This window comes from Hypanus sabinus, chromosome 1, assembly GCF_030144855.1.
Source record: "Hypanus sabinus isolate sHypSab1 chromosome 1, sHypSab1.hap1, whole genome shotgun sequence".
NCBI classification, from domain to species: Eukaryota; Metazoa; Chordata; class Chondrichthyes; order Myliobatiformes; family Dasyatidae; genus Hypanus; species Hypanus sabinus.
In genome coordinates, this window is record NC_082706.1 from 211,680,460 (window position 1) to 211,695,163 (window position 14,704).

The 14,704-nt window shown below is 44.4% G+C and overlaps 1 protein-coding gene across 1 annotated transcript in view; it reads left to right on the forward strand.

Annotated features, from left to right (window-relative positions):
* Positions 1–14,704, forward strand: part of sdc2 (syndecan 2) — a 151,025-nt gene that overhangs the window by 93,981 nt on the left and 42,340 nt on the right. The window contains exon 3 of the mRNA XM_059985252.1: positions 14,555–14,693. Within this exon, the coding sequence (XP_059841235.1) occupies positions 14,555–14,693 (139 nt within the window). The remainder of the gene's footprint in view (positions 1–14,554; positions 14,694–14,704) is intronic.

The window sequence follows — 14,704 nt, forward strand, 5'->3', positions numbered from 1 at the left end:
CAGAGACTGGCTGGTAGTTAGATAGTGAGTTGATCCAGGGATATGAGAATGGTGGAACAATGAAAAATTGGTGTGATCTTCCATACTATGCAGGACGAGTCATTGGACATGTTTAAAACCCAGTACATTTTTGATTAGTCAGAGCGTCAAAGGTTATGGGGAGAAGTCAGGAGAATAGGGTTGAGAGGGATAATAAATCGGCCATGATGGAATGGCAGAAGTTATTTGATGGGCTGAATGGTCTAATTCTGCTCCTGTGTCTTGTGGCCTCATCGTCTTATCTTTAACAAATCATTTGACTCATGGGCCCTCAAGTCTGAGTTTTTGAGTGGGTGGGCCAGCTCGGTTCCCACACCACAGCTCGGGTGCTTTTTTAGCTGCTTAGAATGTGGCTAAATGTCAGTCGTTAGCATGGATAGTTGAGTCTAAGGTTTGTGGTTTGAAATGTCAGAGAGCTGAGTGTGTGTTTAGACTGGTGCCACAGCACAGTGAAGGGTTAGGGTTAGGCTTAGAAATGGGAGACATCCAGACTGGGATTCAAAGTGAATTTATTATCAAAAGGACATGTATGTCACCATGTACAACCCTGAGATTCATTTTCTGGTGGACATTTATAGGATAATAAAGAAACACAATAGAATTTATGGAAAGCTATATGCAAAGAACGATAAACATTTAATGTGAAAAGAGGACAAACCCTGCAAATAATAAATAACAATAAGTATATAATACCGAGCTGTGCAGTCCACAAAAGTGAATCTGTAGGTTGTGAGACCTGTTCAATGAAGTTGAGTGAAGTTATCTCCTCTGGTTCAGGAGCCTGATGGCTGATGGGTGATAACTGAATCTGGTGCTGTGGGTCCTGAGGCTCCTGTACCTCTTTCCTGATGGCAGCAGTGAGAAGAGAGCATGGCCTGGGTAGTGGGAGTCTTGATGAAAAACCATAAGACGTAGGAGCAAAATTAGGCTATTCAGCCCATCGAGTCTTCCCATTCCATCATGGCTGATCGTGGATCCCACTCAACCCCATACACCTGCCTTCTCACCATACCTTTGATGCCCTGACCAATCAGGAAGCTATCAACCCATGGGCTTGGCCTCCACTCCACTCTGTGGCAAAGGATTCAACAGTCTCACTACTCTCTCCACGTTCACTTACCTACTCCTTTCAACATTCAGTAGGTTTCAAAGAGATCCCCTGCATTCTTCTAAATGCCAGAGAGTCCAGGCCCAAAGCCGCCAAACACTCCAAATATGTTAACCCCTTCATTCCCAGAATCATCCTGATGAACCTCCTCTGGGCTCTCTGCAATGACAACATGCCTTTTCGGAGATATGGGGCCCAAAACTGTTGACAATACTCTAAGTGTGGCCTGACTGGTGTCTTATAAAGGCTCAGCATTATCTCTTTGCTTTTATATTATACTCCCATTGAAATAAATGCCAGCATTGGATTTTATCATCTTTATCACTGACTCAACCTATAAATTAACCTTCTGGGAGTCTTGCACGAGGACTCCCATGACCCTCTGCACCTCTGATGTTTGAATCCTTTTCCCATTTAGAGAATAGTCCTCATTATTGTTCCTTCTACCAAAATGTATTATCGTACATTTCCCAACACTGTATTCCACCTGTCACTTTTTTGTCCATTCTTTCAATTTGTCTAAGTCCTGCTGCAATTAATTGCATTGCTTCCTCAGCACTACCTACCCCTCCACCTATCTTCATTTCATCCGCAAACTTTGCACAAAGCCATCAATTTCATTATCCAAATCATTGACAAACTATGTGAAAAGTAGCTGTCCTGATACTGACTCCTGAGGAACATCACCAGTCACCAGCAGCCAGCCAGAAAAGGCCCCTTTTATTCCCACTCGCTGCCTCCTGCCTGTCAGCCATTCCTCTATCCATGCCTGTAGCTTTTCTGCAATCTTGATAAGCAGCTTTACGTGTGGCACCTTGTCCATCCTACTTGTTACTTTCTTGAAGAACTCTTAAACAGATTTGTCAGGCAAGATTTCCCTTTACAGAAGCTTTGACTTACTTTATCATTAGTTTCCAAGTACCTTGAAACCTCATCATTAATAATAGACTCCAACACTTTCCCAACCACTGAGGTCAGGCTAACTGGCCGAGAGTTACCTTTCTTTTACCTTCCTCCCTTCTTAAAGGGTGGAGTGACATTTGCAGTCTTGTAGTCCTGTGATGGGACCATGTGATTCTTGAAAGATAATGACTGATGCATCCGTTATCTCTTCGGTAATCTCTCTCAGTACTCTGGGATGTCATCCATTTAGACCAGGTGACTTGTCACACCTGAAGACCTTTGAGTTTGCCTCGCACTTTTTCCCTTTGTAATAGTTTTGATCTTCCCATACAGTGTATTACCTTGCGATTCATTTTCTTGCAGGCATTTACAGGAAAATAAGGACATACAATAGAATTTACAATGAACCGTACATAAAGACTGACATCAACCAACATGGAAAAGGAAACAAATTTTTAAAAATTGAGAATAATAGTGATTTGTAAAGAATCTTTAACACTGGTTCAGGGGCCTGAGTTTTTAGCCATAATAATTGTTCCTGAACCTGGCGGTGTGGGACGTGAGTGACCCGGTTACAGGCACTGAGCATGGGTCTGTGGTGGAGAAGGAAAAGTGAGAGAAGGGAGTGTTAGTGATAGGGGACTCGATACTGAGCGGAACAGTCTGGTGCAGGGGGCAGGGCTTCAGGTTCTTGGATCATTGGGATCTCTTCTGGGGGAGGTATGACCTGTTCAAAAATGATGGGTTGCACCTTAACCCGAGGGGAGCAAATATTCTCAAGAGCAGGTTTGTTAGAGCTGTTGGGGAGGGTTTAAACTAATTTGGCAGAGGGAGTGGGAACCTGAGTGAAGGGTCAGGAAAGGACGGATGGTAAAAAGTAAAGATAACGTGCAGTCAGATTGTCAGGACATTCAGGCAGGTGGTGGAATTTAGTTGCAGCCAACAGGCTGAGTATCAAAACATTAGGGATGAAGAATCAGAAAGGATAGCAAATACAGTACTCAAGGTGTTGTATGTAAATGCGCGTAGTATAAGAAATAAGGTGGATGATCTTGTTGCAATATTACAGATTGTTGGGTGTGATGTTGTGGCCATCACTGAATTGTAGCTGAAGGTTGGTTGTAGCTGGGAGCTGATTGTCCAAGTTTACACGTTGTGTCGGAGGGATAGGAAGGCAGACAGAGGCAGTGATGTGGCTCTACTGGTGAATGGCATCAAATCAGTAGAAAGGTGTGACATAGGATCGGAAGATATTGGATCCTTGTGAGTTGAGTTAAGAAACTGCAAGGATAAAAGGACATTGGTGGCAGTTATATACAGGTCTCCCAACAGTGGACCACAGGTTACAACAGGAAATGGAAAAGGCAAGTCAAAACGGCAATGTTATGGTAGTCATGGGAGATTTTAACATGTAGTTTGATTGGGAAAATCAGGTCGGTGATGGATCTCAAGAGAATGAATTTGTTGAATGCCTAAGAGATAGCTTTTTAGAGCAGTTTCTCGTTGAGCTTACTAGGGGATCAGCTATACTAGATTGGGTGTTATGTAATGAACTGGGGGTGAGAGAACCCTTAGCAACCAGTGATCACAATATGATTGAGTTCAATTTGAAATTTGATAGAGAGTAAAGTATAGCAGTATTTCAGTGGAGTAAGGGGAATTACAGAGGTATGAGAGAGGAGTTGGCCGAAGTAAATTGGAAGGAGCTGCTGGCAGGGATGTCAGCAGAGCAGCAATAGCGTGTGGGTTTCTGGGAAAAATGAGGAAGATGCAGGACATGTGTATTCCAAAAATGAAGAAATACTTAAATGCTAAAATAGTACAACCATGGCTGACCAGGGAAGTCAAAGCTAACATAAAAACAAAAGGAAGGGCATACAACAAAGCAAAAATTAGTGGGAAGATAGAGGATTGGGAAGCTTTTAAAAACCTACAGAGAGCAACTCAAGAAATCATTTGAAGGGAGAAGATGAAATATGAAAGCAAGCAAGTAAATAATATCAAAGTGGATAGTAAAAGTTTTTTCAAGTATGTTAAAAATAAAAGAGAAATATTGGAATTCTTTGAGGAGATTACAAGTAGGATAGATAAAGGGGATGCAGTGGATGATGGATATTTGGACTTTCAGAAGGCCTTTGACAAGGTGCCACACATGAAGCTGCTTATCAAGTTAAGAGCCCATAGTCAGAGCTTTGGTTGATTGGTTGGATGCAACAAGTGGGAATAACAGGATATTTTTCTGCTTGGCTGTCAGTGACTAGTGATGTTCCACAGGGGTTGGTGTTAGGACCACTTCTTTTTATGCTGTATATCAGTGATTTCAATGATGGAATAGATGGCTTTGTCACCAAGTTTACAGATGATGCAAAGGTAGATGGAGGGGCAGGTAGTGTTGAGGAAACAGGCAGGATACAGAAGGACTGAGACAGATTAGGAGAATGGGCAAGAAAGTGGCAATGAAATACAATGTCGGAAAATGCATGGTCATTTTACCCAGAAAGTGATGGGTGTGTGGACTGCGGTGGCAGTGGCAGATACATTAGGGACATTCAGATAGGCCAATGGATGATAGAAAAGCTCAAGTGTTTTTCATTCTCTTTGTATCTGCTCAGTTAGGACAGTAGAGATGTCGGGCAGGACAGTGAAATGCTCCTCTAGCGGAATGTGGGAAGGCAGGGAGATCTCCAGTGTCTCCAGTGACTACACTGAGAGAAGTGCATCCAGCTGTGGCTTCTAATAATCTGTGATAAGGAGTTGGAGCTGGAACCGGATGAACTTCGGATCATTCGGGAGGCTGAGCAGGTGATAGGACATATGGGGAAATACAGTAGTTACACCCAAGGTGCAGGACACCGGGGAAGGGGGATAAGGAATCAGTGTAGAGTATCTCTGTGGCCACCCTTCTTTAGATACTGTTGGGGGGTGGGGGTAACCTAGCGGAGGAAAGTCCCAGTGTTCAGGTCTCTGGCACTGAGCCTGGCTCTGTGACTCAGAAGGGAATGGGGGTGAAGAGACACGCTGTGGTGATAGGGACTTCATTAGGGGAACAGCAGGAGGCTCTGTGGGCGAGAACAAGATCCCTGAATGGTATGTTGCTCCCAGATGTCAGTATCTGAGATATTTTGGATTGTGCCACGAGTTTATCCCTCTTATTCCAGATGCTACACGCATTTAAATACAGCACCTTCAGTCCTTCATTCTTCGCCCTTTTCAATTTGCCTCTTGGGTATAATTTAACTCTTTGCTCTGTCTGCATTTGTACCTAATCATTGGCTTGTCCTTCCTTACATTCATGTTACACCCATCATCTACTTATAAACCTGCTGGCTCATCCTCAGCTCGATCATACTGGCTCCCATCCCCCTGTCATATTGGTTTAAATCACTCCCAAAAGCTCATTAAACCTGCCTGAAAAAATATTGGTCCCCCTCAGATTCCAGTGCAACTCTCCTTTTTGTACAGGTCCCACCTGCCCCAGAAGAGGTCCCAATTATCCAAAAATCTGAATCCCTGCCCCCTGCTCCAATCCCTTAGCCACGTATATATCCTCCACCTCATTCTATTCCTCTTCTCACTGCCGCTTGGCACAGGCAACAATCCCGAGATTACTACCTTTGAGGTTCTGCTTCTCAGCTTCCTAACTAACTTCTTGTATTCTGTTTTCCAGACCTCCTCCCCTTTCTACCTATGTCGTTGGTACCAAAATGTACCACGACTTCTGGCTGCTCTCCCTCTCTTTTCAAGGCAATGTTACAATTGTCACAAAGGATTTCAATGTGGGGAAAATCAAGTTGGTGCTGGATTCCAGGAAGGGAATTTCCAGAGCACCTACGAGATAGATTTTTAGAGCAACTTGTGATTGACCCTAGCAGAGGATTATCTATTCTGGATTGGGTGATGTGCATTGAAGTGGAATCGATTAGAGAGCTTAAGGTAAAGGAACCCTTAGAGGAAAGAGATCATAATATGATCAAATTCACCCCTGAAATATGAGAAGGAGAAGCTGAAGTCAGAAGTGAAGGAATTATAGAGGCATGAGAGACGAGTTGGCCTGAACTGATTGGAAATCATGTCTGGTAGGGGTGATGACAGAGCAGCAATGGCTGGAATTTCAGGGAGTAATTCAGAAGGCACAGGATATATACATTCCAAAGATGAAGAAGTATTTGAAAGGAAAGATGCAGCTAACAAGAGAAGTCAAAGCCAACATAAAAGCGAAAGAGAGGGCATATAATAGAGCAAAGTTAGTGGGAAGTTAGGAGGTTGGGAAACATTTAAAAACCAACAGAAGGCAACTAAAAAAGTTATCAAGAAGGCAAAGGTGGAATATTAAAGCAAGCTAGCCAATAATATTAAAGAGGATACCAAAAGTTTCTTCAGATACATAAAGAGTAAAAGAGAGGTGAGAGTGGATATCGGCCCACTGGAAAATGATGCTGGAGAGGTAGTAATGGAGGACAAGGAAATGAAGGAAGAACTGATTAGTATTCTCCATCTGTCTTCATTGTGAAAGACAATAGCAGTATCCAGGTGTCAGGGGTCACAAAGTGTGTGAAGTTGCCATAACTAGAGAGAAGGTTCTTGGCAAAATGAAAGTTCTGGAAGGTAGATAAGTCACCTGGACCAGATGGTGTACACCCCAGAGTTCTGAAAGAAGTGGCTGAGGAGTTTGTAGAGTCTGTCTCCTCTTCTAGCTGCCTATCACCTCTCTCATGATTCTGCCTTCTTCTACTACCCATAGTGCTTTCCCCTTAGATTCCTTCTTCACCTCTCTGGCCTACCCTCTCCCTGCTTCCCCTCCCCCCACTTTCTTTATGGGGCCCCTGCCCCCTCTTTCTTCAGTCCTGACGAAGGGTCTCGGCCTGAAAAGTTGACTGCTCATTTCAATGGATGCTGCCCGACCTGCTGAGTTCATCTAGCTTGTCTGTATGTTTTGTGGAGGCATTAGATCTTTCAAAAATCTCTAGATTCTGGAATGGTTCTGGAAGTCTGGAAAATTGCAAATGTCACTCCACTCCAAGAAGGGAGAGAGGCAGAAGAAAGAAAACTATCGGCCAGTTAGTCTGACAGTGGTTGGGAAGATGTCTGAATAAATTATTAAGGATGAGGTCTCAGAGTACTTGGAGGCAGATGAGGCTATAGTATATAGTATATATATATAGTAGGCTATAGTCATCATGGATTCTTCAAGAGAAAAGTTTGCCTGACAAATCTGTTGTAAGAAATAATAGGCAGGATAATTGGTTGATGTTGTGTACTTGGATTTTCAGAAGGCCTTGGACAAGGTGCCACACATGAGGCTGCTTAACAAGCCTGTGGTACTACAGGAGACATTCTTGCATGGATAAAGAGTGGGAATAAAGGGAGCCTTTTCTGACTGGCTTCCGGTGTCTCGTGGTGTTCCACAGGGGTCTGTGTAGGGACTGACTCTTTTTACATTATATGTCAATGATTTGGATGATGGCATTGATAGCTTTGTTACGAAGTTTGCAGATGATATGATGCTAGGTAAAGCAACAGGTAGTTCTCTGGATGTAGAGAGGCTATAGAAAGATTAGGAAAATGTGCAAAGAAATGGCAGATGGAATATAGTGTTGGGAAGTGTATGATCATGCACTTTGGTAGAAGAAATGAAAGTGTTGATCATTTTCTAAATGGACAGAAAATACAAAATACTGAGGTACAAAGGGACTTGGGAGTCCTTGTGCAGGATTCCCTAAAGGTTAATTTTCAGGTTGATTCTGTGGGTGAGGGAGGCAAATGGAATGTTAGCATTCATTTCAAGAGGACTGGAATATAAAAGCAAGGATGTAATGTTGAAATTTTATAAAGCACTGGTGAGGCCTTGCATGGAGTATTGTGAGTTGTTTTGGGCTCCTTACCCTAGAAAGGATGTGTGAAAATTGGAGAGGGTTCAAAGGAGGCTGACGAAAATGAATCCAGGATTGAATGGCTTGTCATTATGAAGTGCATTTGATGGTTTTGGGCTTGTGTTCACTAGGATGCAGAAGAAAGAGGAGTGACATCATTGAAACCTATTGAATGGTGAAAGGCCTTGATAGAATGGATATGGAGCGGATCTTTCCTATGATGGGACAATCTAAGACCAGAGGGACACTGCCTCAGAATAGAGGGATGTCCTTTTAGAAAGGATATGAGGAGGAATTTCTTTAGCCAGAGAGTGGTGAATCTCTGAAATATAATGCCCCAGGCAGCTGTGGAGGCCAAGTCTTCACGTATATTTAAGGCAGAGGTTGATAGACTCTTGATTGGTCTGGGCATGAAGGAATACAGAGAGAAGGCAGGAGATTTGGGCTGAAAAGGAAAATGGGACAGCCATGATGAAATGGCAGAGCAAACTCGATAGGCCAAATGACTTAATTCTGCTCCTACATTGTATGGTCTTATGCAGCGTAATTGTTGGTCATTAACAATGAGCAATGAGAATTTGTACAATTTTGTGCTATCACGAATCAGAATCAACTCTCAGCAGCATGTGTGAAATTTTTTGTTTTGTTACAGCAGTACATAAAATTACTGAAAGTTGTGAATAAATAAATACTGCAGAAGAGGAATAGTGAGGTAGCGTTTAGGGACCAATGGAATGCTGGGGGAAGAAGCCTTTCCTGAGAGTTGAATGTGTGTCTTCACTCTTCTGTACATCCCTCCTGCCTAATGAGAGAGGGCATGTCGTGAGTCATTCGGAATCCTCAATGAAGGATGTCTTTTTCTGAGGCATTGCCCTTTGATGATGGGGAGGACAGTGCCCATACTGGAACTCGCTGAGTTTACAACTCTGCATTTTCCATCCTGTGCACTGGCCCCTCCTTGCCAGAAGTTGATGGAAACAGTTAACACAGCACAGTACATCTGTAGAAATACCTGAGTCCGCGGTACCTCCCTCCCTCCTTCCAGCCCTCCCAACTTCATTCTTACCCCTCCCTCCCTCTCTCTCTCCCTTCTCTTTCTGTCTTTCTTTTCTGTTTCCCTGATGTAATAAACAAGAGGAGCACAGGTTAAATGGAAATGTTTAGGAAGTTCTTTTTTAAATTCTTGTGAAAGGATTCATGTGGAATTTGTAACTGTGACTCCTGATGCTGTGTGTGACTAGATACACTGAAACTGTGTGTGACTGGGTTTACTGAAACTGTGTGTGACTAGGTTTACTGAAACTGTGTGTGACTAGATACACTGAAACTGTGTGTGACTGGGTTTACTGAAGCTGTGTGTGACTGGGTTTACTGAAACTGTGTGTGACTAGATACACTGAAACTGTGTGTGACTGGGTTTACTGAAGCTGTGTGTGACTGGGTTTACTGAAGCTGTGTGTGACTGGGTTTACTGAAGCTGTGTGTGACTGGGTTTACTGAAACTGTGTGTGACTGGGTTTACTGAAACTGTGTGTGACTGGGTTTACTGAAGCTGTGTGTGACTGGGTTTACTGAAGCTGTGTGTGACTGGGTTTGCTGAAGCTGTGTGTGACTAGATACACTGAAACTGTGTGTGACTGGGTTTACTGAAACTGTGTGTGACTAGATACACTGAAGCTGTGTGTGACTGGGTTTACTGAAGCTGTGTGTGACTGGGTTTACTGAAGCTGTGTGTGACTGGGTTTACTGAAGCTGTGTGTGACTGGGTTTACTGAAGCTGTGTGTGACTGGGTTTGCTGAAGCTGTGTGTGACTAGATACACTGAAACTGTGTGTGACTGGGTTTACTGAAACTGTGTGTGACTAGATACACTGAAACTGTGTGTGACTGGGTTTACTGAAACTGTGTGTGACTGGGTTTACTGAAGCTGAGTGTGACTGGGTACAGTGAAGCTGTGCGTGACTGGGTTTACTGAAACTGTGTGTGACTGGGTTTACTGAAGCTGTGTGTGACTGGGTTTACTGAAGCTGTGCGTGACTGGGTACAGTGAAGCTGTGCGTGACTGGGTTTACTGAAGCTGTGTGTGACTGGGTACAGTGAAGCTGTGCGTGACTGGGTTTACTGAAGCTATGCGTGACTGGGTTTACTGAAGCTGTGTGTGTCTGGGTTTACTGAAGCTGTGTGTGACTGGGTACAGTGAAGCTGTGTGTGACTGGGTTTACTGAAGCTGTGTGTGACTGGGTACAGTGAAGCTGTGCGTGACTGGGTTTACTGAAGCTGTGTGTGACTGGGTTTACTGAAGCTGTGTGTGACTGGGTTTACTGAAGCTGTGTGTGACTGGGTACAGTGAAGCTGTGCGTGACTGGGTTTACTGAAGCTGTGTGTGACTAGATACACTGAAGCTGTGTGTGACTGGGTTTACTGAAGCTGTGTGTGACTGGGTTTACTGAAGCTGTGTGTGACTGGGTTTACTGAAGCTGTGTGTGACTAGATACACTGAAGCTGTGTGTGACTGGGTTTACTGAAGCTGTGTGTGACTGGGTTTACTGAAGCTGTGTGTGACTGGGTTTACTGAAGCTGTGCGTGACTGGGTTTACTGAAGCTGTGTGTGACTGGGTTTACTGAAGCTGTGCGTGACTGGGTTTACTGAAGCTGTGTGTGACTGGGTACAGTGAAGCTGTGCGTGACTGGGTTTACTGAAGCTGTGTGTGACTGGGTACAGTGAAGCTGTGCGTGACTGGGTTTACTGAAGCTGTGTGTGACTGGGTACAGTGAAGCTGTGTGTGACTGGGTTTACTGAAGCTGTGTGTGACTGGGTTTACTGAAGCTGTGTGTGACTGGGTTTACTGAAGCTGTGTGTGACTGGGTACAGTGAAGCTGTGTGTGACTGGGTTTACTGAAGCTGTGTGTGACTGGGTACAGTGAAGCTGTGTGTGACTGGGTTTACTGAAGCTGTGTGTGACTGGGTACAGTGAAGCTGTGTGTGACTGGGTTTACTGAAGCTGTGCGTGACTGGGTTTACTGAAGCTGTGTGTGACTGGGTTTACTGAAGCTGTGTGTGACTGGGTTTACTGAAGCTGTGCGTGACTGGGTTTACTGAAGCTGTGTGTGACTGGGTACAGTGAAGCTGTGTGTGACTGGGTTTACTGAAGCTGTGTGTGACTGGGTACAGTGAAGCTGTGTGTGACTGGGTTTACTGAAGCTGTGTGTGACTGGGTACAGTGAAGCTGTGTGTGACTGGGTTTACTGAAGCTGTGTGTGACTGGGTACAGTGAAGCTGTGTGTGACTGGGTTTACTGAAGCTGTGCGTGACTGGGTTTACTGAAGCTGTGTGTGACTGGGTTTACTGAAGCTGTGCGTGACTGGGTTTACTGAAGCTGTGTGTGACTGGGTACAGTGAAGCTGTGTGTGACTGGGTTTACTGAAGCTGTGTGTGACTGGGTACAGTGAAGCTGTGTGTGACTGGGTTTACTGATGCTGTGTGTGTCCCACCACAGGCTGAACGTGCTTTTTTGGCTGTTTGTAGTGTTGAAAAATTATGCGCTTCATTTGCTGGCCATCTGGAAATAGTGTGGGAGGATGGCAAAGTTTAGGAAGGAACCCCAAGTGCTTTAAAACGGAGTGTGGGAGAGGGATTGATTCTCACTGTGGTTTCGATGTTGCTCTGTACACAATTACTCACACCTATCCTGCACATTCTGCTGAAACCCTCGCAAGTAACCACAGTAAATAAGTTTCACAAAATTGTGGCTTTGATTGGCTGGTACACAAGGTACATTTGAAGCTGAATCCAAATCAGGATTAATATCAGAAGTAAAATTTACTGTTTTGCAACAGCAGTACATCACAATGCATAATAATAAAAACTATAAGCTACTTATGCAACTAATAGTCAATAAATAGTGCAAAGACGGCCAAACGTATTGTACAAGAATTCATCGTGCTTTCAAAAATCTGATAGCAGAGTTGAAGAAGCTGTTCTGACTTGTTGAGTGTGTGCTTTCCGACTCCCGTACAGACAGACAGACAGACATGCTTTATTGATGCCGAGGGAAATTTGGTTTTGTTACAGCCGCACCAACCAAGAATAGTGAAGAAATATAGCAATATAAAACCATAAATAAATAATAATAAGTACATAATGCCAAGGGGAAATTAGTCCAGGACCAGCCTATTGGCTCTGTGTGTCTGACATTCTGAGGGAGGAGTTGTAAAGTTTGATGGCCAAGGGCCATACCTTCTCCCTTGATGGCAATAACGAGAGGAGGGAACGCCCTGGGTGATGGGGGTCCTTCATGGTGGGTGCCATCTTTCTGAGGCATCGACGAAGTGTCCAGGGTGCTGGGGGCCCCAGTGCCCATGATGGAGCTGGCTGAGTTTACAACTTGCTACGGCTTTTCCCGATCCTGTGCAGTGTTCCCTGCACAACAGGCAGTGCCTTGCCTTTTTGAAGTAGTTTTGTGGTTTACCATAGGCTGTCTCACTGAAAGTCTGCACTGTGTGACTTCAGTTGAACCAAGTTCAGATTGAATAGATAACTGCCACCTACCACACATTCAGCACAGAGAACAGGTAGCAACCGTCTACCCACAAGCACAGGACATTCTGCAGGTGCTGGGAATCTAGAGCAATACGCACAGGACATTCTGCAGGTGTGGGAATCTAGAGCAATACGCACAGGACATTCTGCAGGTGCTGGGAATCTAGAGCAATACGCACAGGACATTCTGCAGGTGTGGGAATCTAGAGCAATACGCACAGGACATTCTGCAGGTGCTGGGAATCTAGAGCAATACGCACAGGACATTCTGCAGGTGCTGGGAATCTAGAGCAATACGCACAGGACATTCTGCAGGTGCTGGGAATCTAGAGCAATACGCACAGGACATTCTGCAGGTGCGGGAATCTAGAGCAACACACACAGAGTGCGTGTGGAACTCAGCAGGCCAGGCAGCATCTACGTTTTGGGTTGAAACCCTTCATCAGGACTGGAAAGGAAGGGGGGAAGAAACCAGATTATGGTGAGGGGGTGGGGAAGGATGACAAGCTGGCAGGTGAGGGGGAGTGGAGGTGGGTGGGGAAGGATGAAGTGAGAAGCTGGAAGGTGATAGGTGGAAAAGGTAAAGGGCTGAAGAAGATGGAATCTGATAGGAGATGAGTGGACCATGGAAGAAAGGGAAAGAGGAGGGAACTGGGAGTGGAAGGATGAGGAGAAGAGAAGAGGAAAGAGTGGGTTAGGAATGGGGAACTAAAGCAGAGGGATGGGGAGGGAAAATTACTGGAAGTTAGAGAGATAATGGAACCATGGACTCTGGTTTTTATAACTTCTGTAACTATTGTTCTCTCCTAACAGACCCTTTCTGCTGAGTCTTGAAGATGTGAGCTCCAGGGTATGATTGAATAGGTTAGGACTTCATTTCCTAGAATATAGAAGATGGAGGAGATATTTGATAGAGGAATACAAAATTATGAGGGGTATAGACAGGACAAATGCAAACAGGCTTTTTCCTGCTTAAGAGGGTGAGACTGGAATTTGAGGTCATGGGTTAAGGGTGAAAGGTCAAAGGTTTAAAGGTAACATATGGGGGAACTTGCACACGCAGTGAGTGCTGAGAGCTGCCAGCACAGGTGATGGATGCAGGGTTGATTGTGGATAGGTACATGGATGGGAGGGGTATGGGTGCAGGCCGATGGGACTAGCCAGAATTACAATTTGGCATGGAATAGATGGGCTAAAAGGCCTGATTCTATGACTCTCTGCTGCCAATACCGTCAGTAATCGCCGGTACCTTCAGGGATTGAATGGGACAGGGATCGGCCATGGTAGAATGGCGGAGCAGACTCGATGGGCTGAATGGCCTCATTCTGCTCCTGTGTCTTATGGCCTTACATTGGTGCTGATGTTTATTTCTGGGGTTGTGTTATCCAGCACTTTTAAACAGAATGTTTCATGGCAGTTTGAGGTAATACTCTGATAAGAAAATAAATTTCAATGTGTTGTTAACTGGGGCACATTCTACAGTGGTGACCTCAAATCACTGTGAATATGCCAATGTTACTTTCAAAGGGAAACAACTTTCATGTACTGTTTCAGTGGTTTTGAAAATGTCTTTTTAAAAGCTAAGAATAGGGCATGCCCTTTTCTCAGTGCTACTAGCAAGGAGGAGATACTGGAGCCTGAGACATTCACTCAACGTTTCTTCCCGTCTGCCATCTGATTTCTCAATGCAAATGGAACCCATAACCACTTTCTTTTTGCACTACCTAGTTATTTTTTTTCTTGTATATCTACTTGCTGTAATGTGTAGTTTTTTAAAATTATCTTTTACAATGTACTGCTGCCACAAAGCAACAAATTTCATGAGAAATGCCAGTGATATCAAACCTGAGTCTGATCTGGATTCTGGAAAGAAGGTGACTTTCAATAAAACTCTGCAAACTCTTCTCCGTTCGCCCCTCTATTGCAAGTAAGCTCTTGCCATCAGCCGTTCATTGTCCACTGCAATTCTGGGCGATTTTCCACTGGACGGCATCAGATTTTCTTGGTGTACAGCTGCAGAATACAAATGTTATAAAAGAAAATTTTGAAGTGTTTGAGTTTATTTCATCCAATTTTCTCTTTCTTTATTTGCAGACACAGTCTGTCTCAGCAACTAAGATGCCGTGGTCTGGCGAGCTGTACCTGGAGCAGAGGTGGGAGAAAGCGGAGCTGGCTGAGTCTGGGAACTGGCCGGTTGATGATGATGACTATGATCACTCTGGATCAGGTTCCGGTAAGCCGGCA